This window comes from Ranitomeya variabilis, chromosome 2 (genome assembly GCF_051348905.1).
Source record: "Ranitomeya variabilis isolate aRanVar5 chromosome 2, aRanVar5.hap1, whole genome shotgun sequence".
Taxonomy (NCBI): Eukaryota; Metazoa; Chordata; class Amphibia; order Anura; family Dendrobatidae; genus Ranitomeya; species Ranitomeya variabilis.
In genome coordinates, this window is record NC_135233.1 from 855,978,474 (window position 1) to 856,003,810 (window position 25,337).

Consider the following 25,337-nt stretch of genomic DNA (forward strand, 5'->3'; position numbering starts at 1 on the left):
GTATTCAACCATGTTTTGCCCCCACGAGTGGGATACTCTGGATAAGGTGGTGCAGACCTTGGAAGAAATGCATGTTGATCCCACTAATGTTGGGGAGCTGCAGGTGCGACTGTTTCACCACGTCCAGCGGGAGGGAGAGACTGTGACCCAGTATAATAATGCATTGCAGAAGGTGAATGCGTTTATTGTTAAACAGGATGATGTAGATACCATGGGAATGGGGCCCCCTGATATGACATTGAGGGATCAGTTTGTGTCGGGATCTGGTGTATTGAGCACCAACACTAATATAAGCACTATTGGTTGGGGGCTGTGTGTTTACACGTTCTACATAAATTGGGAGTGCGGATTGGATTGTGGTTTCTATAACTACAATGTTGCTTTACCATGATTGGTTTGCTATTTTGCAGGGGGTTGATCTGTATTAATTTATTTCCTTCTTTTTTGATATCTCTTTGTATTTTTCATATATTTTATAAGATATTTACATTGTATTTGATGAATAGGAATTGTGTTGTATATTATGTTATAATTTTGTATGTTATTTGTATTTATTTGAGTGGGCAATACCTTGTTGGTGATTGGTGTGGATGTGCCTCCACACTATACAGTTGTGGCCAAAAGTATTGACACCCCTGCAATTCTGTCAGATAATACTCAGTTTCTTCCTGAAAATTATTGCAATCACAAATTCTTTGGTATTATTATCTTCATTTAATTTGTCTTAAATGAAAAAACACAAAAGAGAATGAAGCAAAAAGCAAAACATTGATCATTTCACACAAAACTCCAAAAATGGGCCAGACAAAAGTATTGGCACCCTGAGCCTAATACTTGGTTGCACAACCTTTAACCAAAATAACTGCGACCAACCACTTCCGGTAACCATCAATGAGTTTCTTACAATGCTCTGCTGGAATTTTACACCATTCTTTTTGGCAAACAGCTCCAGGACCCTGATATTTGAAGGGTGCCTTTTCCAAACTGCCATTTTTAGATCTCTCCACAGGTGCTCTATGGTATTCAGGTCTGGACTCATTGCTGGCCACCTTAGAAGTCTCCAGTGCTTTCTCTCAAACCATTTTCTAGTGCTTTTTGAAGTGTGTTTTGGGTCATTGTCCTGCTGGAAGACCCATGATCTCTGAGGGAGACCCAACTTTCTCACACTGGGCCCTACATTATGCTGCAAAATTTGTTGGTAGTCTTCAGACTTCATAATGCCATTCACACGGTCAAGCAGTTCAGTGCCTGAGGCAGCAAAGCAACCCCAAAACATCAGGGAACCTCCGCCATGTTTGACTGTTAGGGACCGTGTTCTTTTCTTTGAATGCCTCTTTTTTCTCCTGTAAACTCTATGTTGATGCCTTTGCCCAAAAAGCTCTACTTTTGTCTCATCTGACCACAGAACATTCTTCCAAAACGTTTTAGGCTTTTTCAGGTAAGTTTTGGCAAACTCCAGCCTGATCCAGCAAAGCCAGTCACTAAATCTAAATTAAAACTTAACATTTATTATGTATACCTAAAAGACATAAATACACCATAAAAAAGTGCTCATGATTCCCAGTGTACTGTAATAAAATGGCACAATCTCACCCAAGTTGTTGTTTCCTGGCACTCAGAAGTTTTCTATAGTGCGATGATGTCCGCGACCAGGAAATTGGGAGAAAAAAAGACCGCGGGGGGGGGAGGGGAGACACGGGGGCCTATTTACCCTGTCGTGCCCTCTGTAGCCATCTCCCGCCCTTACAAGGGCAGTACCCAAGTGTGAGCCTGTTTAGTGATGCCCATGATCAAATATAGCCACCCCGAAAAGGTGTCTTCCCTGCGTGTTTCCCCTCCCGTTTGGGGGGTTCATCAGGGGAAGATATACAGGCTAAAAAACGAGGTCTTCTGCAGTGGCACGATATGACCTCTCAACATGCCAAGCTCCTCTGTGTGAGGAGAAAATAGTGATCACTATAACTTCCCCTGATGAACCCCCCAAACGGGAGGGGAAACGCGTAGGGAAGACACCTTTTCGGGGTTCTTTATCCAACATCCGCACAATCTTGCGTTGAAATCTCTTGTCAATTTTTCTTTTCCGTCCACATCTAGGGAGGTTAGCCACAGTGCCATGGGCTTTAAACTTCTTGATGACTGCGCACGGTAGACACAGGAACATTCAGGTCCTTGGAGATGGACTTGTAGCCTTGAGATTGCTCATGCTTCCTCACAATTTGGTTTCTCAAGTCCTCAGACAGTTCTTTGGTCTTCTTTCTTTTCTCCATGCTCAATGTGGTACACATAAGGACACAGGACAGAGGTTGAGTCAACTTTAATCCATGTCAACTAGCTGCATGTGTGATTTAGTTATTGCCACAGGTAAGTTACAGGTGCTGTTAATTACACAAATTAGAGAAGCATCACATGATTTTTCGAACAGTGCCAATACTTTTGTCCACCCCTTTTTATGCTTGGTGTGGAATTATATCCAATTTGGCTTTAGGACAATTCTTTTAGTGTTTTTTCATTTAAGACAAATTAAATGAAGATAATAATAACAAATAATTTGTGTTTGCAATCATTTTCAGGAAGAAACTGAGTATTATCTGACAGAATTGCAGGGGTGTCAATACTTTTGGCCACAACTGTATATGGTTGTATATGGTTGATAATGACCATTATTGGTCGAAATGTCACATCATGGCGGAATAAAGATTTTTCACTTTTTCATCACCTGGACTGGATGCTGTTCCTTTTTTGTTCTTTGGATTATCTCATTTCCAATTCGGTCATTGGATCTGGAACTGGCATCCTGCGATTCATGTGCTGTCAGCTACTTCTTTCTCTCTTGTCCGTGGACTACTTGTCTGGGTTGGAGGTCCTGGTGCATATGGAGCGCCCCCACACTGCCACAGGGCCTAGGGGTACCCGGCACCGGGCCTCTGGGTCTCAGTCCTGGGGTTGTCACGGTGGCTAGACCCGGTCCGTGGCCCTGTCTGTCGGTGAGGGACGTCCGGTAGAATAAGTGGTGGTGTAGCGGTGCAGTTGTGAGGTGCAGGTCGCGGTAAATAACGAGGACACCAGGTTGCAGTCTCTTTACCTCTTTACTGAAGGTTTTGGAGACCTCAGTCCAGAGCGCTGTTAACTGGGTTGTCAGAGACCGGCCGGTCCAAAGGCACATCAGAAGTTCTCTTTACAGGTGGGAATCAGTGTCTACCTTCTAGCGCTGGGTGTTGTAGTTCTTCCCTGCTGAGCTCCCGGGATAGTCCTCACAACTGTTTCTGTCTGTCTCTATTTGTTCGTTCTCTTCGTCCTCCAGGTGATATGGTAGGACGCACCCGTATGACGGGGTAGGCCTGGAGTTCTTCCGGGACCCTAGAGTCGCCCCTCTCCCACAGCTGCCTCCGTTGTCTGCTTAGGTGTTAAGTGAGACAGCCAACCTATAATTAGCTGTCCGGCCGTGGTTTGCAGTAGTACTTAAAGTCTCTTACTTGCTCGGCGTTCCGGCCACCGACTGTTTGCGCCTCAGAAGGATGTTGCCTCGGTCTAACAGCACGACTCCGTCTGGCCCCAATACTTCTTTACTGTATTCCCGTTGTGCGCTGGTTAGTTCTGTTCTGAGGAGTCTGCCAGGATCCCATCCCTGACAGGTCCTCTCACTAGCTCTTCCCAGCTACTTCTCCCTGTCTTTCTGTCCAACCCCCAGTTTTACCATAGTGTGAGGAGTGGCCTACTAGATAGGACCACCCCCCCTGGTGGCCGGAGTGTGAAGTGTAGTGAGGTGTTACCTGGTCAGAGAAACTCCTTTAGTGCAATCAGACGTACCATAGCTCCCCATAGTGGCGGAGCCACAGTACTGCAACAACCAGGACTCTGGGGTGCTGCACTCCCCCCCGGTTAAATCCAGTACTCCGGGACTGGGAAAACAAGAACAATAATACATGTTAACAGAAAACACACAAATTTTTGAAATAGCATAACAATTGAACATAACAATGCTTCCCTTTACGGGAGGTGAGGATTCTTGAACGTTGCAAAAGTTAGGTCATGCACAGTTTATGACTCTCAGTTCAGTGGTTGAAACAGCGGGGACCCCGGGTAAACAAAGGGGTCCCCCCTTATGAAAGTTTTTGAGCAATTCACCGTCCATTACTCTATTGTCCATTTAAAACCTGTAACAAAAATACACACGAAAACATTCTTAACTACAGAGCAGCCCTTATTAATACCTCCAAGGTTTGTAGCGGAGGGGAGTTTGGTTTTGAGTGCTGCGTGTGGACCTTCGCAGCACAGGGGTTGCTATTGGCCTAACAGGGCCCGCTATGCTTGCTACCGCTGGTGTAGTGCACCGTCTTCTAGCTACACTTCTAGTGAGTCGGGGTAGCACTGGCAGGTTAGGGCTCTCAGAGCTGCTGCTATCAACAGTGGGTACAGCAGATTCACTGATAGCAGAGGGAGGATTTGCCGATTCAACGGTTGGCATGGTTTCATCAGGTAAGGCTTGTTGAGGTAGCGGGGCCAGATGATCTGGTACCACCATTGGTTCTGGTGGGTCCGGCTGTTGAAACATTAGAACAGGCACCGCGATGGCTTGGTTTATCTGAGTCCAGGATTGGGGAAAGTCACCAAGGACGGTATGGAACGTCTTCTCCTTTTCCACCGGCGGGGAGATTTCTGGGGCCGTGCCCCTCTCTTTCAACTTATCGGGGCAGACCTTAAGGTGATCCCTGGATACCGCTGTCGAGGTCTCCCCTCTGTCCTTGCTGATGAGACAGACCTTTGTGTTGTCGAAGTCGGATGGCAGGATGGTATACGGTTCCGCTTCCCATTGGTCATCGAGCTTGTGTAATCTCCTCTGTCGTTTAAGTACTTGCTCACCAGGTGACAGGGGGATCGCAGGAGCATGTTGGTTGTAGTCCCTTTCTTGCTTCTGCCTAGCCTGGGCGAGACTTCTTTCTACACACTCCTGTACTTCGCGGTACCTTCGCTGCCTTTCTGCATCCCAATCTGCATCCGGCGAGGTATCTTCGGGTACTAGGACCCCCATGTCCAGGTCAACGGGTAACCGACTAGATCTTCCTCGCATCAGGTACGCTGGAGTACAGTTGGTGGAACTTACTGGGATGTGATTGTACATATCCACCAAGTCAGGCAACTTTGTCAGCCACAGGTTCCGTTCCTCCACGGGTAAGGTCTTCAATAAATCAATTACCACTTGGTTCATCTTCTCGCACATCCCGTTGGTTTGAGGATGGTACGGTGTGGTCCTGATCTTCTTACACCCGTACAGTTGGCAGAATTCTTGGAACACTTCCGCTTCGAATGCAGGTCCCTGATCGGTCAGTACCTTCTCTGGGTAGCCATGGGGCCTACAAAAGTGTTGCTGGAAGGCCCTGGCGGCAGTCCTGGCCGTTAGATCCTTGACAGGCACAACCACCAAAAACCTGGAGTAGTGGTCCACGATGGTAAGGGCGTAGATATAGCCCGACCGGCTAGGTGTCAGCTTCACATGATCCAGCGCGACCAGTTCGAGCGGCCTTTTGGTGATGATAGGCCGCAGGGGAGCCCGCTGACTGTCACGGTCCTTCCTGCGCAGACTACATGGACCACACTCCCGACACCACTTCTCAATGGTTCTCTTCATGCCAATCCAATAGAACCTCCCTCGGAGCAGCTTCTCTAGCTTCCTCCATCCGAAGTGTCTGGCTCCATCATGGTAGGCTCCCAGAACCATGGGCGCATCTCGCCTGGGCACCACTATCTGCCACACCAATTCATGAGTACGTGGGTCAATGCTCCTCCTGCACAGCTTGCCATCATGGATAAACAGCTTGCTTCTCCCCTTCCACAGCTGTTGGGTTTCTTGTGGATCGTCTGGGCCAGGGTGCAACCCAGCCTGCGTCAAGAGCTCCTTCACCTGACGGACCGCGGGGTCACTATCCTGGGTTTCTGCCCATCCGTGGTGGGGCAGGGGATTCAGCGTGGCATCCGGTTGGTTCTTGTGCCTGTTCTTCACATGGTGAGAGTTCTGAGTGGCTTTGGGGCGATGGAAGGCAGGCAGCTCCACCTCTTCAAGTGCCTCCGGGTCTTCTCCCACTTCTGGTAAATTGGGCATTCGGGACAGAGCATCGGCATTGGCATTCTGGTGTCCTGCCCGATATTTGATGGTGAAATCATAGTTGGACAGCCGGGCCATCCACCGCTGTTCCAAAGCCCCGAGTTTGGCAGTACCCAGATGCGTTAGCGGATTGTTGTCCGTGAAGACGGTGAATTTCGCGGAGGCCAGGTAGTGCTTAAACCTCTCTGTCACTGCCCAGACAAGGGCAAGGAATTCCAGTTTGAAGGAACTGTAGTTGTCAGGGTTCCTTTCCGTGGGACGGAGTTTCCTGCTGGCGTAAGCGATCACTCTTTCCTTGCCTTTCTGGACTTGAGACAGCACGGCTCCTAGTCCCACATTACTGGCATCTGTGTACAGCACAAACGGTTGGTCGTATTCGGGGTAAGCCAGTACCTCTTCTCCCGTCAGTGCCGACTTCAAACAGGTGAAGGATTCCTCCAGCTCTTCGTTCCAATCAAAGGGGGTGTTCCTCCCCTTGGTCTTCTTTGGTTGGCCCACCAACAGGTTTTGCAAGGGTGCGGCCTTCTTGGTGAAGTCCTTAATGAACCTCCGGTAATAGCCTACCAGCCCGAGGAACTGCCGGACTTCGTGGAGGTCACTGGGCTTTGGCCAGTCCTTAATCACTGTGACCTTGTCGGGGTCTGGGGCCACTCCTTCAGCGCTCACCACATGGCCCAGGTACTGCACTTTAGGTTTCAGCAGATGACACTTGGACGGTTTCACCTTTAAGCCAAAGTTGGATAGGGCTTCAAACACCTCGGCCAGGTGCTTCAGGTGGTCTTCGTAGGTCTTAGAGAAGACAATGACATCATCCAAATATAGCAGCACGGTTTCAAAGTTCAGGTGTCCCAGGCAGCACTCCATCATCCTCTGGAACGTTCCGGGAGCATTGCACAATCCGAAGGGCATGTAGTTGAACTCACAGAGACCCATTGGCGTCGTGAAGGCCGTCTTCTCTTTGTCCGCCTCCGCTACAGGAACATGCCAGTACCCACTGGTGAGATCTAAGGTAGAGAAGTAGTTAGCAGATTTTAAGGCAGCCAGAGACTCCTCTATCCTAGGCAATGGGTATGCGTCCTTATGTGTAATGCGATTCAACTGCCTGTAATCAACACACATCCTCATTGTACCATCTTTCTTTTTAACAAGGACTAACGGAGCTGCCCAGGGGCTACAGCTGTCTCTCACCACCCCGGCCTCCTTCATTTCCCGCAACATGTCCTTGGCACACTGGTAATGAGCTGGGGGTACAGGGCGATATCTCTCTTTTGTGGGTCGGTGATCTCCCGTGGGGATGTGATGTTGGATCCCTTTCACCTGCCCAAAATCTGAGGGGTGTTTGCTGAATATCTGCTCGTACTCGTGTACCACCCTGTAGGCCCCCTGTTTTTGATGGGATGGGGTAGAGTCAGTGCCCACATGCAATTCCCGACACCAGTCCTTCGAGGGCTCTGCAGAACCTTTGTTCTCCGCCAAGTTTGACGGGACCAAGGGTTCAGGTGTCTGTATCACATTATTATTGACAGTGAACAATTTGGCGAGCGTGGCATACTTGGTGAGGTGAACCTCTTCCTCCCCACAATTGAGGACACGTACGGGCACTCTCCCCTGACGGACGTCGACCACCCCTCCGGGCTGTCAGAACAGTAGGCCTATTGTCTGAATATACGGGTTCTACCAAGGCCTGGTAGTCCTTACCCCTGAGGCCTATGGCTGCTCGACACCATATTAACATTTCACTCTTGGGGGGTATCGCGATGGGGTTTGAATCACTCACAGTGACACGACCAATCTCACCACCAGTCAGCTCTACCTGCTGTCTCTGCATCAGAGCTCTGATTTCCTTCTGCAGGGCACATTGCTCACTGTGGCCAGCGGTTTCTGCCACCTGTTGCAACAAAACAATCACTTCTGCAAGACAATTTTCTATAACATTAGTACCAAGAGTCATCATGGGATTACATTCTCGACGATCAATATCAACAATCACAATCCCTTGGGCTTTCAATTCCACCCGCCCCACTTTGATGGTGACCTCCTTATACCCCACTTGTGGCAACGGCTGACCATTACTGGCGATTATGGTGAAATCATCGTCAGGGCCACGAGTAATATCAGCGTCCTCCCAATACTGTTTGTAGAGCACGTAAGGTATAGTCGTCACCTGAGAACCGGTGTCCAGCAAAGCATTCAAGGGGATTCCATCAATCACTACAGGGAGAACTGGTCGTCCTCCAATATACTTGGTTCTCCAATGCTGCGGGCCTGACCGTCCTACTCCTGGGGGTTGGCCCTTTGCCCCAGGGGTTGCTCGTTTAAAGGACAGTACCTTGCAAGATGGCCCACCTGGTGACATCGGCGGCAGATGGTTCGTCCGTCCTGATGGAAACGATCGCTGTCCCGGCCTCTGGTCGGTGGGGTCCTCTTCTGTCGCGTCCAGGGAACATCCTCTGGTCCGGAGGCTAGCTGGATCTTTTTCTTGGGGGCCTCCTGTAGGGACTGCACCGTCCGGGCTAGGGCAGCAACGTTCTTGGTCAGCTCCTGCATCTGAAGACGGAGTCCTGCAGGGGAGTCGTCCTCGAAGCTCTGGGCGTCGGCCTCCGCGGCAACTGGGGTATCCGATGCCACCTCCTGGTGGTATGTGAGAGCGGGGCGCCTGGGTGGTATTGCGCGGCTGGGCTGTCGCTCCTGCAATGCCTGGATAGCTTTATCTTTGAACTGTGCAAAAGTCAAGTCTGGATTTTGCATGGCCAGGAAGTGCAATTGGCCCCGCTGGTGACTGCACAGGAGCCCCTCAATGAACCGCTCCTTCAGAAGTTTATCCTCATCCTGCATGCTGCCGGGGTCACTCTGCTTAATGGCCCGCATCGCCTCCTGGAGATTAAGGGCATAGTCCCGTAAGCTATCCTGTGGCCTCTGTTTGCATCCATAAAAAGTCAGTTTAATTTCCGTAGCAGTGCGAGTATCAAAGGTGGCTTTAAGCTTGGCAAAAATCTGTTGTGCAGTTCCTTTATCCTCAGCGGGCCAGGATTTCAATTCTCTCAGAGCCGCCCCAGAGAGTTGGCCGGTTATCATATGAACCTTCTGGGGCTCTGTCAGGGGATAGAACTCGAGCAGGCTGCAGAGCCCTTCCTTAAAGTCAGTGAATGTATGCGACTCCCCAGAGTATCGTGGGAGCCAGGCCGCTCCGGGCAGGTACGGCATAGAAAAGGGCATTATGGCTTTTGTGTTAGCGGCAGTGTCCGGCTGGCTGAGGGGAACAGTGGGTTCTGCGGCAACCGGTGGTGGTATTAGGGCCGCGGCTTCGCCCGCTGCGTGGACCGGAGCTGCCCCTATGTCCGCGGCTGCGACCGCCGCCTCCTCTCCTCCCGACTCAGACATGGCTGTCCCTTCCTCCCACTAACCTGCTGGAGGTCGGAGTTCCTCTTCCGGGATTGGCGCCTTACCGCGCTTTCCGTTCCGCGCTTCTTTTGGCTGGTCCCGCCCGCGTAGCTAGGGCTCCTCCCTCCATGCGCGGCAATGGCGAATTTTGGTGGTAAATGGCACAGCACACAGTCTTTTCAATAAAGTACAGTCCAAGCACAATAAATCACAGTTCCAAGGCACACATGACCTGATTCTTCAGGCTTAAGTAAATCCTGTTCGTGACGCCAAGTTGGAGCGCCCCCACACCGCCACAGGGCCTAGGGGTACCCGGCACCGGGCCTCTGGGTCTCAGTCCTGGGGTTGTCACGGTGGCTAGACCCGGTCCGTGGCCCTGTCTGTCGGTGAGGGACGTCCGGTAGAATAAGTGGTGGTGTAGCGGTGCAGTTGTGAGGTGCAGGTCGCGGTAAATAACGAGGACACCAGGTTGCAGTCTCTTTACCTCTTTACTGAAGGTTTTGGAGACCTCAGTCCAGAGCGCTGTTAACTGGGTTGTCAGAGACCGGCCGGTCCAAAGGCACATCAGAAGTTCTCTTTACAGGTGGGAATCAGTGTCTACCTTCTAGCGCTGGGTGTTGTAGTTCTTCCCTGCTGAGCTCCCGGGATAGTCCTCACAACTGTTTCTGTCTGTCTCTATTTGTTGGTTCTCTTCGTCCTCCAGGTGATATGGTAGGACGCACCCGTATGACGGGGTAGGCCTGGAGTTCTTCCGGGACCCTAGAGTCGCCCCTCTCCCACAGCTGCCTCCGTTGTCTGCTTAGGTGTTAAGTGAGACAGCCAACCTATAATTAGCTGTCCGGCCGTGGTTTGCAGTAGTACTTAAAGTCTCTTACTTGCTCGGCGTTCCGGCCACCGACTGTTTGCGCCTCAGAAGGATGTTGCCTCGGTCTAACAGGACGACTCCTTCTGGCCCCAATACTTCTTTACTGTATTCCCGTTGTGCGCTGGTTAGTTCTGTTCTGAGGAGTCTGCCAGGATCCCATCCCTGACAGGTCCTCTCACTAGCTCTTCCCAGCTACTTCTCCCTGTCTTTCTGTCCAACCCCCAGTTTTACCATAGTGTGAGGAGTGGCCTACTAGATAGGACCACCCCCCCTGGTGGCCGGAGTGTGAAGTGTAGTGAGGTGTTACCTGGTCAGAGAAACTCCTTTAGTGCAATCAGACGTACCATAGCTCCCCATAGTGGCGGAGCCACAGTACTGCAACAACCAGGACTCTGGGGTGCTGCACATACGGACAAAAACCCTCTGGCCCACCTGGAAAATGTGAAGTTGAGGGCCTTAGAACAGCGATGGGTGGCACGCATGGCGAAGTATCGATATAAGATTGCCTATCGAGCCAGGGCCGAGAACACTCACGCTGAGATTCCTGGGTTCCAGGACTTTGCCAAATCGTTGGTGGCAACTCAGGGACAGATCAGAGAGGCATCTGAAGAGCAGGTGTTGGGACTGCCCCGGGATGACTGTGTACGACTTCAAAAGATAGGTAAGGAAATCTCCCAGCTGCGACAGTGGGTGGCACTGAAACAACTTCCCAGTTGGCGAGAGATGCTCTGTCTCCAGGAACCCTGTGGATTCTGAGGCAGTAGGAAAGGTTCCAGTTGGAAGATGAATTGCTATACTGGAAAGTACAGCTGCTGCGGGAAATGGGGGTCACTTGGCAAGTAGTGCACCAGGAGAAGTTGATCAGAGCAGTGGCTACAGAGGCCCACAAGAGAGGGGCTCACTTCATTCCAGAGAAGACATTTCAGTGGTTGCAGAAGCTGATACAGACCATTGTGACTTCTGCTCCCTTGGGGGTTCTGATGATTGATTACTTGAGGTCCAGCACATCTCGGATTTGAACATTGCCTGGTAATAACCAACTGTTTCACAAAATTTGCAGTGGTAACCCTGACCAGAGACCAGAATGCTGAATCAGCTGTGCAGGCCATCTGCTGGGATTTCATCCAAGTGTATGGTTGCCCCAAGAGGATGTATTCCGTCCAAGGCACCTGCTTCCAGGCCGAATGATGGAAGGGTTACAACAATCGAGTGCATAGTACGACAGGGTTTATTCCGTATACCTTGCTGTTTGAGTGAAGGGGGCGAGAGTTTTCTGAGCTGGAGTTGGACCCTGAAGAGGACTACCCATGGACGGGGGTGTCTTCTTGGGTCTGGGAGCACCAGGCATCAACTGCATACCCTCCGCCAGCTGGTGCAGATGAAGTTTCAAGAACTCAAGCATCATGAGGTGTAACCTATTCGAAGGACAACTCTGAGAGCAGGGGACCAGGAAAGCCTGGATAGCCGATGGGAGCAGACCCCGCATCAAGTAACACAACGTGTCAATTCTGACAGGCCGCTGTATGAAATTCAGCCTGAATGGATGGAAAGAGCGCCTACCTGGTTGGTTAACCATAGCATGCTGCGGCCCTGCCTGTCCAAAGGACCTGAAGATGAAGTAGAATTGCTGAAAACTACCCAGTTACCTACTTTGATGGTTCTCGACTTTGACGAAGAAGAGATGCCAGCCTAACCACAGACCTTAATGATTTTGCTGCCTTCCACTCCCAGAGAAGTGAGCGTTGAAGTACCAATGCTTGAAGCCATGGGAGCGACGGACATCTCAGACCAAAGTAACTCCCCACCTCCCATCAGTCAACCCGGACTATGCAGATCATAGCGAACGACGGCTGGTGGGCCTCCCACCCGTTATGACCAAGATCAATTCATCTGGCAGCGGATCGTTCAAGAAGTTAAGGAATGTGAATGCCTGGTGAAAGCACTTTCGCCTGTGGAATGGCGAGTTAAAGGAGAATGGGGGTGTTGAAAGGAAAGCCGGGTTGTGGGTGCTGACAAGACACTGGGTCCAGAACTGCTGGGGCTGGCCCACTGTTGCAGGGGGAAAGGAGATTGAGGACAGAGCAAACCCTTGACCTGTGAAGAGGGGGTGTGGTGAGCCAGGCGAGCATAAGAGGGTTTGCGTGGGAGAAGAGAGGGAGTTCCCTCCAGAGAGAAGTGACAGTGAGGATCGGAGCAGCGCCGCGAGTAAGGATAGGCTGTTCAGCAGTGAGAAAGGTTGAGTGCAGTAAGGACTCTAGGACATCGTCGGGCATGCAGAGGGGTGCACACAAAGTGGGAGACTGCTGTGGAATACTTTTGGCTGCAGCACAGCATAATGGACTAGGGGCTCAGCGGGTCAGACCGGTGACCACCCGCTGCCGCCAGAAGAAAGAAGACCAACTTATTAGGCGAGGAAGCCGGAAGAACTCAGCACTGACCTCAGCCGGATGCCAGCATTCAATCCAGGAGAAGAGACAGGCACTCGAGTCACGCTAAGTGAAATTGACTTATATATAAACTGCCACCTTGAGTTGCCCTTTCCCTCTATATTCCCTAGCATTGATCTGATTTGTTCCCTTTGAGAAGGTCTATCCCTGTAACTATTAAATCAGAAATTGTTTTCTCCTATTAACCCTAGCTCTGTGGCTCTGTGTCGTTGCATCGAATTACGTGTGTTACATAGGCTGGCCATGACCTGATGTTATGGAGTTCAATGAGGGAGGCCACAGCTTAATAAACTGTGAACCATAACTTGGGAATGAGTATGTACTGTAGTAAGTGGGCACAAATCTTCATGGATGTTTCTTTTAATACATGGAACATCTTTATACACATTCTTTCTTTACTTCCTAAACCAGCATGATTCTGCCTCAGTTAGTTCCTATGCCTTCAGTACAACCCAGCACAGTGATTTGGGAGCTTACCTTGTCCCCAATAATGGCACTACAGTTCAGTAAGCGAGTGTCATATTTCTCAACCCGCTGTTTCTCATACTTTTATGCTAAGGGAAGCTACTTCTGCCACTATGGACTTTACCAGCTTCTCTGCTTGCAGGCACCTCAGAACTACTGTAACGAATGGAAGCGGAGGCACAGATGAAGAAGTTCACATTTGTATTTTATTTTTTGAGTGGAACCTCGGGACCTCAGTCCGGGGGGCTCCGAAGGGGGCAAAACTAGTGAGTCCCAGGTTTCTGTAGCAAGATCCCTCAAACAGGACCAGAATGGAATACCTGGGGGACACAGGTGCTACCTCCAGTTGAACCCCGGACACGTGGCAGCTGTCCCAGTGGGACAAATGGATAAACAGATAGAACAGATATGGTGGAGCTGACCGGCGGACACCGGGTATGATATATGAAGCTGGCTCTGGTGAGGGAAGTCAGAATCCAGGTAGATGGGAGGAAGCTGGCTCCAGCACCTTTATCGTTGTCCAGGGGTTCGGATGGCGAGTGGCAGAGCAGGATGGCACTTGAGTATAAAGGTACAGGTGTTGTCTTAGGATAGCCGAACCACTGGTCACTGATATTCTGCAGAAAGTTTCTTCATCTCACATTCCCTGCTCCGATTCGTCCCATTACCTCTTTGACTTGTGAACTCAGGACCGTCCCGCCAGGCCTTCTGCCCCAGAGCCTGTCCCCAGAAAATCACTCACTTCTTCTATCTCTTTACCTTATCACTCCTCTGGATCATGCTATCTTTTGCCTCAGTCTCCTCTCATTGACACCCACATCATGTGGCACTGCTCACTGGTCAGACCATAGGTCTGCCTTTACTGTATGCTGGCCCCTATCTATCATCCTGGCAGTAAACTGTCTCTGTCCCTTCAATTTAGCCCCTCCCACTATGGGATAGTCCCAACAATTAACCCTAACTGTCCCTATTAACTTCCTGCTGCTTGGTACAATACAATCACTATTAACACACCTTAGTAAACATGGCACACATAATCTACATTGCAACAATACATGTCTTTCAGTGGAAGTGTGGGCAACACATACATATACATACACATCTCTGCAACCTCAATACACAACTTGCCTGTACTACTACTCTCCACTTTTCTTCACTGCCAGTCATGTGATCTGAAATTGTCACGTGATCAAAAGGCAGACTAAATGGTGAAAGAAGCACTTGTCATCTCCCTGATGCAACATTACATTCAGCTATATCTGTGACCTTTGGCCACAGATACAGCTGAAGTTAGGAAATACATATGATATCCTAAGATAACTGGACAGATCCCTGAATTCAGGACAGTCTTACTGTTAGTCTAATGAGCTGTTGCATGCAAGCACTGCCTCACACTAGTGTGCAGGCATCGGGAGGCAGAAAGCGCGCACTGCGTAGGTGCCGGAATCACAGAGAGAACCAGAGAGAATGGTCTGTTGGAGACTGGGCATGACATCAGTTATGACATTAAGAGGAGTGTCTGAACAGTAAGAAACTACTCAGAATATGACTTGATCCTCCAAAATCCGAAATTACCATGGTCACATGCCGTAGTGTGGTATAGAGGCAACGGTGGTGAATTCCGACAGAAAGTATATGACAAACTGTCAGCATTCTGCAGCTTAGGTTCATACATAAAATAGTAATAAAGCCCAGACAACCTCTTTAAATGGAACTGCAGCGCCCCAGAGTCCTGGTTGTTGCAGTATTGTCGCTCTTCCACCAGGGGGAGTGATGATACATCTGATGGTACTAAAGGAGTTCACCTGACCAGGTATCACAGTCACACACTACACTTCACACTCCGGCCACCAGGGGGAGCAAAAGGTTCTATCTATTAGGCCACTCCTCACACTCGGGTAAAACTGGGGGTTGGATAGGAAGTTAGTCAGAAAGCTACCTGGGTTTGACCCAGAGAAGACCTGTCAGGCAGATAGAGAGAGAAGGAGGAACATCGGAGCTGTAGACAGAGGTCCCTGTCAGGGGTGGGATCCTGACAGAGACATAGCAAGAGATAGAACGTTACGGAGCTGCGCCTGCACCTCATTGCAGCATCCTAAGAAAGGACAAGAAGCGAAGTATATTGTGGGAAGTGAGAAACGAGATCACAGCACAAGGAGATAACACCAGGAGGAGTCCTGCCTTAAGATCGGCAACATCCTTCTGAGGCGCTTAGCCGGTGGCCGGAACACCGAGGAAGTAATTGGCTCTATGCATTACTTTGAAACACGGCAGGACAGTTCAATTCCAAGTTGGCTGCCCAAACTTAATACCTAATGAAGACAACGGAGGCAAATTGTGGGAGAGGGACGTCACTAGGGTCCCTATAAAATAGCTCCAGGCCTACCCCGTCATACGGGTCGTCCTAGCCATACCATCTGGTGGACGGAGAGAGAACATCAGAAATATACACGAGAGTTGTGAGGACTATCCCGTGGTGCTCAGCAGGGAGGTGCTCAGCAGGGAGGCACAGGGGCTAGTAGGAAGGCTACTGATTTCCACCTGCAAAGGGAACTCTGGATGTGCCTTCGGACCGGCCGGACTTAGCCTACCCTGTGAACAGTGCTCTGGACTGTGGACGCTGAAGTCTTCAGTAAAAGGTAAAGAGACTGCAACCTTTGTGTCCTCGTAATTCATCGCACCTTACAACATCCACCATTACCACCTACTCATCAAGGGAAGCCCTGGGGACATACTTCACCTGTGGGAAGGTATAACATCTAGCTGCCATTCCATCACCCCAGCGGACCCCTAGCAGCGTCGGTCACCCTGACAGAACACCACAGGTGGCGTCACGAACACTTCACAAACTACACCTTTGATTGGGCACCCCTTAGCAGGGCCACGGACCGGGTCGGGCCACCATGACATCCCCAGAACCGAGACAGAGGGACCCGGTACCGAGTACCCCACTGCCCTGTGCCTGGGGGCGATCCAACACCACATTATCACGCACCTGTGGGCATGATAACATGACTAACAAGAGCCAGCGTCATCGCCAGTGCTATACAAATCTTGCGCATGCGCACAGCTTTGTTCACATTATTAAGCCTCTGAAGCTGGGTGTATGTGTCTAGGCTTCAGAGAGGCTCACTGCACATGATCGAAGTGCAGAAGACTTCTGATCATGTGTGAGAGTTGTATATAGCCGGTGATATTGCCGACTGATAACAGGCTAAGTGGGCTGACTAATCTGGAGAAACTAACTCTACATCGCCTAGTCTAAGGGTTCATTTATATATATGGGCAGCACAGTGGTTAGCACTGCAGCCTTGCAGCGCTGGGGTCCTGGGTTCAAATCCCACCATCCCCCCATGTTTGCGTGGGTTTCTTCCGGTTTCCTCCCACATTCCAAAGACATGTGAGCCTGAATGAAAATAAGTGAAAGCAGTCACAGTGGAGCGCAGAGGAATCAACCCAGGGAAAGGGAGATGTCGAGCACCACCACAGCTCCAGCTGAATACCTCCAAGGGAGGATAAGAGCGTATGTCAAACAGAAATCAGTCCCAGGAGTGCTGAAGAAAACTCAGACAACATATGTAGTTTACCACAACGCGTTTCGACGGTAAACACCGTCTTCTTCAGGTGGAAGTTTATTAATGGGAACAGGAAGGCAGTATTTAAACAATAATGTGATTATTAATAATTCTATGTGAATGTTCCTTTAAATCTGTGAACAGCGTAGTGATTGGCTGTTTATTGTTTAAATACTGCATTCCTGTTCCCATTAATAAACCTCCACCTGAAGAAGACGGTGTTTACCGTCGAAACGCGTTGTGATAAACTACATATGTTGTCTGAGTTTCCTTCAGCGCTCCTGGGACTGATTTCTGTTTGACATACATGTGAGCCTGAATGGGGACACTGCTGATAATGTATGGAATTAATGGTGCTATATAATTGAGTAAAATATATCATAAATGGACTTTAGAAATACTTTTTCTAAAGCTCCGTTCATGTGTTTATTGTGGTAAAGGGACTGTTAGTTAGGGAATTTAGATAGGTAGACACAGTTGCTGGTGGTTTCTGAGGGCACGGCAAGCAGCCCAGTAAGTGGCAAATCACTGGAAACTCTGCCCCTATATCATGCCTCTCACAGATAGGGTAGTAAAAACCCAATAACATAATATCTTTAAACCCTTTCTGACCTCGGACGGGATAGTACGTCCGAGGTCAGATCCCCTGCTTTGATGTGGGCTCTGGCGGTGAGCCCGCATCCAAGCCCGGACATGTCAGCTGTTTTGAACAGCTGACATGTGCCCACAATAGCGGCGGGTGAAATCGCGATTCATCCGCTGCTATTAACTAGTTAAATGCCGCTGTCAAACACTGACAGCGACATTTAACCGGTGCTTCCGGCCATTGGGCCGGAAATGAGCGCATCGCCGACCCCGTCACATGATCAGGGGTCAGCGATGCTTCTGCATAGTAACCATAGTAACCTTGAGACCTCTATGGTTACTGATGTCGGTTTGCTGTGAGCGCCACCCTGTGGTCGGCGCTCATAGCAAGCCTGCAATTCAGCTACATAGCAGCGATCTGATGATCGAGCTAATGTAGCAGAGCTGATCGAGTTGTGCCAGCTTCTAGCCTCCCATGGAGGCTATTGAAGCATGGCAAAAGTAAAAAAAAAGTAAAAAAAATGTGAAAAAAAAAAAAATATATAAAAATTTAAATCACCCCCCTTTCGCCCCATCCAAAATAAAACAATAAAAAATAAATCAAACCTACATATATTTGGTATCTCCGCATTCAGAATCGCCCGATCTATCAATAAATAAAAAGCATTAACCTGATCGCTACGCTACGGGTATCGGAAAATGGCGCAATTTTTTTTTTTTTTTTTTTTTAGCAAAGTTTGGAATTTTTTTGGAATTTTTTTTTTCACCAATTAGATAAAAGAGAACCTAGACATGTTTGGTGTCTATGAACTCGTAATGACCTGGAGAATCAAAATGGCAGGTCAGTTTTAGCATTTAGTGAACCTAGTAAAAAAGAAAAACAAAAAAGAAGTGTGGGATTGCACTTTTTTTGCAACTTCACCGCACTTGGAATTTTTTTCCTGTTTTCTAGTACACGACATGGTAAAACCAATGATGTCATTCAAAAGTACAACTCATCCCGCAAATAATAAGCCCTCACATGGCCATATTGATGGAAAAATAAAAAAGTTATTGGCTCTGGAAAGGAGGGGAGCGAAAAACGAACACGGAAAAACGGAAAATCCCAAGGTCATGAAGGGGTTAAATGAGATGGTGTACAATGATAAAAAATTCTAGTATTCTAAAAAAAATAACACATTTCAGTAAAGGAACATGACAGTAATAAGTACAATATAGTTATGCCTAGGGCAAATCACTGTTCTATGCAAGAAATATATCTATAGTCAGTTTAATACTATATAATAATATCATATTTATTTGTATTTTTATTTCTTGTTTTAGGTTCCAATGCTCACACTGTTGTCGATGGTGGAACTCAGCACTAGTACATATCCTGTTTTTGATAAGGTTGGATGCAAAGCGTAGATGTGGCACCATCAAAATGAAGATCTTTAGGCAAAGATGTAGACGATGCAACGTTTCTACTTTTGAAAAGGCTGAAATTTCTGAAGAGAACAGCAAGCGGGTCATGATCAATCTAATCAGCAAAATCCAAAGCAAGTTTTATGAGCGGAAAAATACAAGGCCAACACTAGAGCCTGAGGTTTACAGTGATGACGTGGAGGGACCTCATGAACAGAAGTATTGCGAGGCTTGTAAGATGCAGGTGTGTCACTGGAATGCAGTCAGTGAAGATAAAACAATGGCACCTCTGCCCAAGCCAGAAACATTCTATCCCCGAGCAACGTCAAGAGTTTATGAACAAGATAAAACAATCTTCTGGCCAACAGAGACTTATGTAACTTCCCGTCCAACTAGAGCAGTTTACCAATCACCAGATAATGAAAATGTAAAAGTTTTCTTTGCAATAATTGTGTGCTTCCTAATTGTTGCATTGCTGTCTACTTTAGGCATGAAAATACAATAGTTAGAAACTGTTTTTTTCTATCCTACTGAAAAGAATATAAAGTTTGACAGGGCATGTGGATCTATTTTATATAAATAATGAAATTCTAGAAATAGATTGGTAGGAAATTTAGAAGCACTATACATTTTTCAACTTAGGCATCTGAATAACCTTAGTGTGTGTATAGGGCCTATAAGGAATCTCACATATTGTCTACAGCATCTGCTTTATAAATCTATGTGTCTAGCATTAATGGGGTTGTCTGTGATTTTAACTATACTACTAAGGAATTCAAAGGGGTTTTCTGGGACTGTCACATTGACGGTGTATCCTTCTGATAGTTCATCAATATCTGATTAGTGAGGGTGCAACATTCAGCATCCTCACCGATCAACTACTCCCGGTGTCGGCGGTGGCCGGAACTGCTCTGTTGCGGAGCTGCACAGCACAGCTCCATTGACGTAGTAGTGGCCATGGTCGGGTACTGAAAATCCACCCCCTTTTGATTATAATAGGGAGTGAATGTGCTGTTAGTATGGCATGCCATGAAGATTCTTTTTTACTGGAAAGCCGCAGTAAAGTAACGTTCATGAGGCCTAACACAGCACAGATCTAATCACACCAGCCATGTGATGCTGTAATTAAACAATCAGTATATTAACTATTAATTTCACATTTATATTGTAATATAAATTACATTTGTCTAGAATTTGTAATTGACATTCTATCCATTAAACAGGTTATTTGTATTGGATTTTTTTTTTAAATATATGAAAATGGTATAATAAAAAAACCTGACGCTTACCTCACTAATTCCTTGATTCTCCAAATCCAGTGCTTACCTGGTCCGCCTCTAGTTTTTTGGTCTCTCTCACTATGGAATGACAGTTCAGCAAAACCCTGGCCTCCAGAGTGACCAGCCTCAGCAAGTGACTGGCTGCAGCTTGTCACATTTCCTTCTGTCAAAGTGTCATTGCTACTCACTTTTTTATTATGCCGTTCTGATCCTCTTTAAAGAAAAAAAAAACAACAACAAAAATGGTTCCAAAGTGAACAACACCTTTAAGACATATGAATGTAATCAAGAGCTCCCTTACCTTAAAAATATAAATACATTTAATTGCAATTGTAATCTTAGGAGCTCGTTAGATGAGAACTTGTTTTAAACACAAAATTACGGTATGTATATTTTATGTCCGACAATCAATAGTAGCTTTATTATTTTATAGAAAAATGTTAATAATAATCAAAACAACAAGTAGTGTTATTAATCATTATTATTGTTGTGTTATTCATTGCAAAATTACCAGATTTTATGTAAAATCAAATCAAAGATTGTGTTCTGCTATTTTAGCCAGTCACTTGATTTATGCTGCCCAAACTACATGCAGCACAATTGCAGTCAGGTATGTTTTTCTCTGAAACTCTCCAACTTTTCACTTCACAGAAAACATACTTTGGAGGGACAGCCAGGAAAGATGAGATTGACCGGTCTCCTCTAATAGTGCACCTAGGGAAAGACTTGTAAACTTCCTGGAGTGGGCGAAGAGAAGCTGCATCGGACTCATCTCGTCTCTCACAGCTCTCTCTTCAAACCATGTTCTCTATGAAACGCCGGAGCAGCTCTGATTCATTCATTCTGATTTCCATGGTAGAACAGTATGAATCAAGTGACAAGTTCCCTTTAAAGCCCTTGCTTGGCTAACTAACCCAGCAAGAAGACTTGGTGCATTAACCCACCGACCCACCACCTATCATAAATATTCATGGGCATGAACTTTTTACAGCTTATTCCTCCTCTCTTAAAGGGAACTTGTCAGCAGAAAAAACACTACTCACCTGCAGATATGGGGTTAATCTGCAGATTAAAAGAATTATTAACCTTCCCGACAGCTGCATGTAGCTGAACGCCACGGGGAGAAAGTGAACTTGGTTCTCCCGGGCAGCATTCGGTTTTAGTCACGGGGCAGAGCCGCTCAGGTTCAGTCATCGCTCTAATCATGCAGAGTGGCGGCTGTAACCGTGATCCCGGCGGCCCGGACTGACCAAGGAGCCCTAATGCAGAGCCAGGGTCAGTCAGGGTGGGGGGCCAGTTACCGGCCCAGTCTGACCGCTGAGCCATATAATGCAGAGCCAGGGTCAGTCAGGGTCGGAGGCCAGTTACCGGCCCAGTCTGACTGCTGAGCCCTAATGCAGAGCCAGGGTCAGTCAGGGTTGGGGGCTAGTTACCAGCCCAGACTGACCGCTGAACCCTAATGCAGAGCCTTTGTCAGTCAGGGTCGGAGGCCAGTTACCGGCCCAGACTGACCTCTGAGCCCTAATGCAGAGCCAGGGTCAGTCAGGACCGGGTGTGTGGTTACAGCTGCCGCTCTGTATATTCAGAGTGATTACTGAACCCATGCCAGCGCCTCTCCCATCACTGAAACCGAATGCTGCCAGGGAAAATAAAGTAAACTTTGTCCCTACAGCATTCGGCTACGTGCAGGCACCAGGCAGGTTACTAACGCTATTAACCTGCAGATTAACCCCGTATCTGCAGGTTAATAATTTTTTTTTTCTGGTGACAGATTCCCTCTAATGTTATAAGCAAAGCATGACAGATCAGTCCTAGTAGTCTAAGAAATAATCAGCTGTGTGACAAAGGGATGTTTAAAATGATGCCATGAAGTACAGATATTTGATGCTACTGTGCAAAATTGATAGCCTCAATCCCCTGATGACGCCAGTCTATGCTGGCGAAACGTGTCGGCAAGGCTTAGGGCAAATTTTAAATAGCACGAAACAGCTTTAGTTAGGCAATAGTTTAGGATATAGGTAGCGGCCGCACCTTGATGCATAAGCCCACAAATTAATTAATATTAGGACAATGAGTATGGTATAGGATGTTAGTCCAATGAGTAAGTTCTAGTGTCTACTTTCTACTAAACTGAGTAGTTCGATTTTTAATCTTATAAATTCCTTTCGTAGTTGAATTAAAAGTTATATTTTAGGTCTTTAGTTAGGGATTAGTTGCCTTTTGGCAAATTGTTATTCAGTTTTGTTACCCTACTCTGAATTAGGACAGCAATTTGTGTGTTTATGAACTATGCAAAATTGAACACTTAATAAAATCTACTTTTTTATACAAAAATAATGATGCATTAAAGTTTGGAACAACAGCGTTGTTGTGTGTATTGCTTTCCTTTGTGTACAGTACGTGTAGTTCATTTTTATTTTATCTTTAAGTAATTAAAGTTAAAAGATTTCACCAGTATTATTATATCTCCCCAATTGTATTTGTTTCTTCAGAATTGTTTGTCTTTACAGGGAACCTGTCATGCCCCCAAATGCTGCTAAGGCCTGGGTCACACTTGCGAGTGCAATGTGAGAAACTCGCGCGAGTCTCTTGCCTCAATACCCGGCACTGCCGCCGGCACTAGGGACCGCAGCATCCAGCTGCATAAGCAATGCATGCAGCCACATGCTCTGGTCCTGAGTGCCGGCGGCAGTGCCGGGTATTGAGGTGAGAAACTCGCACGAGTTTCTCGCATTGCACTCGCAAGTGTGACTCAGGCCTAACCTGCAGATACAGTGGGGAAAAAATGTATTTAGTCAGCCACCAATTGTGCAAGTTCTCTCACTTAAAAAGATGAGAGAGGCCTGTAATTGACATCATAGGTAGACCACAACTATGAGAAACAAAATGAGAAGACAAATCCAGAAAACTGCCTTGTCTGATTTGGCAAGATTTATTTTGCAAATTATGGTGGAAAATAAGTATTTGGTCATTAACAAAAGTTCATCTTAATATTTTGTTATATATGACATGCCCACCAGGGCCGTAGGGTACTCGGAACTGGGTCGCACAGTTCTTTGGGGAAGTCACGGGGCCGTGACCCAACTCCGTGGCCCTGGCTGTGCCGTAAAATGGAGAATATGTATATGGGATATAACGTGACACCACCTGTGGCGTTCAGCAACGGCTGGCCGACGTTGCTAAATGAAACTGCTGGGGCTGATGGTGACGCAGCTGGGATGGTTCTGCTCCCCACAGATGGAGCTGGGCCCCAGGGCTACCAGTTCCGTTTATGTCAGGCTTCGTGTACCTTGTGGTGCAGGGTGCAAGAGATCACTGAATGACACAAGGGCTGTAGTTTTCTTTTCTTTTACTTGATGGTTGATAGTACAGACCGGGGTACTGGTAACGGATCGTAATGGAGAGCCGGCCAGCCTGGAAGCAATTTTTGGATACACCTGACCAGGTAGGTAGAGGCCTTCCTTCTACGCTGTCCTCCCTTTTTTTCCTTGCTGCCTAACAGCTCACCCTCCTGCTGCTAACTGCCCCTCGCAGTTTTTAAAAACTAATCGTTGCCCACATGGCAGGCAGCTGGAGCCTATCACAGGTGCCGCTCCTTTGTGTCGGCTCCAGGCTCTGGTATGCTGCTGTGCCACCGGGTATTAGATTGGGCCAGGAGACCTGCAGTCCCCTGCCCTCCAGATTTAGCTGCCGGGACTTCAGTACCCACGCAACCATGGACTCCGGTATCCAGTTCCTAGCGCTCAATCTGGGGTGAGTTTAATCACAGTTCCACTCCCTAGGTTCTGCTCTACTTCTCTCCTACTGACACCTGGTAAGGGGATCCCTTCTTGCTTCCAGGCATGACATTACTCCCTGTGAGGGAGACAATGCCACTGTGGCAACCGGACTCATGGGGTGACACATATATCCTTTGCTGGCAATCACAGAGGTCAAACGTTTTCTGTAAGTTTTCACTAGGTTGGCACACATTGTTGGTGGTATGTTGGCCCATTCCTCCATGCAGATCACCTCTAGAGCAGTGATGTTTTGGATCTGTCTCTGGGCAACAAAGACTTTCAACTCCCTCCAAAGGTTTTCTATGGGGTTGAGATCTTGACATTGGCTAGGCCACTACAGGACCTTCATATGCTTCTTACGAAGCCACTCCTGGGTTGCCCTGGCCATGTGCTTGGGATCATTATCATGCTGAAAGACCCATCCATGTTTCATCTTCAATGCCCTTGCTGATGGAAGGAGGTTTGCACTCAAAATCTCACGATACATAGCCCCATTCATTCTTTCATGTACACGGATCAGTCATCCTGGTCCCTTTGCAGAGAAACAGCCCCAAAGCATGATGTTGCCATCCCCATGCTTCACAGAAGGTTTGGTGTTATTTACATGCAGCTCAGCATTCTGTCTCCTCCAAACACAACGAGTTTTGTTTCTACCAAACAGTTCTACTTTGGTTTCATCAGACCATATGACATTCTCCCAATCCTCTTCTGGATAATCCAAATGCTCTCTAGCAAACTTCAGATGTGCTCGGACATGTACTGGCTTAAGCAGGGGGAATGTCTGGCACTGCAGGATCTGAGTCCCTGGCGGTGTAGTGTGTTACTGATGATAGCCTTTGTTACGGTGGGCCAAACTCTATGCAGGTCATTCACTAGGTCCCCCGTGTGGTTTTGCTCACCATTCTTGTGATCATTTTGACCCCACCGGGTGAGATCTTGCGTGGAGCCCCAGATCGAGGGAGATTATAAGTGGTCTTGTATGTCTTCCATTTTCTTATTATTGCTCCCACAGTTGATTTCATCACAGCAAGCTGCTTGCCTATTACAGAGTCTTTCTTCCCAGCCTGGTACAGGGCTACAATTTTGTTTCTGGAGTCCTTCGCCAGCTCTTTGGTCTTCACCATGGTGGAGTTTGGAGTGTGACTGTTTGAGGTTGGGGACAGGTGTCTTTTATACTGATAACAAGTTCAAACAGGTGCCATTACTACAGGTAATGAGTGGAGGACAGAGGAGCCTCTTAAAGAAGAAGTTACAGGTCTGTGAGAGCCAGAAATCTTGCATATCTTTAGGTGACCAAATACTTATTTTCCACCATAATTTGGAAAATAAATCTTGCCAAATCAGACAAGGTGATTTTCTGGATTTGTTTTCTCATTTTGACTCTCATAGTTATGGTCTACTGTTGTGAATTTGGATTCTGGGCTCCCCCGGTGGCTACTGGTGGAATTGAACTTGT

The 25,337-nt window shown here is 47.8% G+C and overlaps 1 protein-coding gene across 1 annotated transcript in view; it reads left to right on the plus strand.

Annotated features, from left to right (window-relative positions):
• LOC143808030 (receptor-transporting protein 3-like) overlaps positions 1 to 20,319 on the plus strand; it is a 32,753-nt gene extending 12,434 nt beyond the window's left edge. The window contains exon 2 of the mRNA XM_077290255.1: positions 18,742 to 20,319. Within this exon, the coding sequence (XP_077146370.1) occupies positions 18,742 to 19,327 (586 nt within the window). The 3' untranslated portion in view covers positions 19,328 to 20,319. The remainder of the gene's footprint in view (positions 1 to 18,741) is intronic.
• The last annotated feature ends 5,018 nt before the right edge of the window (positions 20,320 to 25,337 follow it).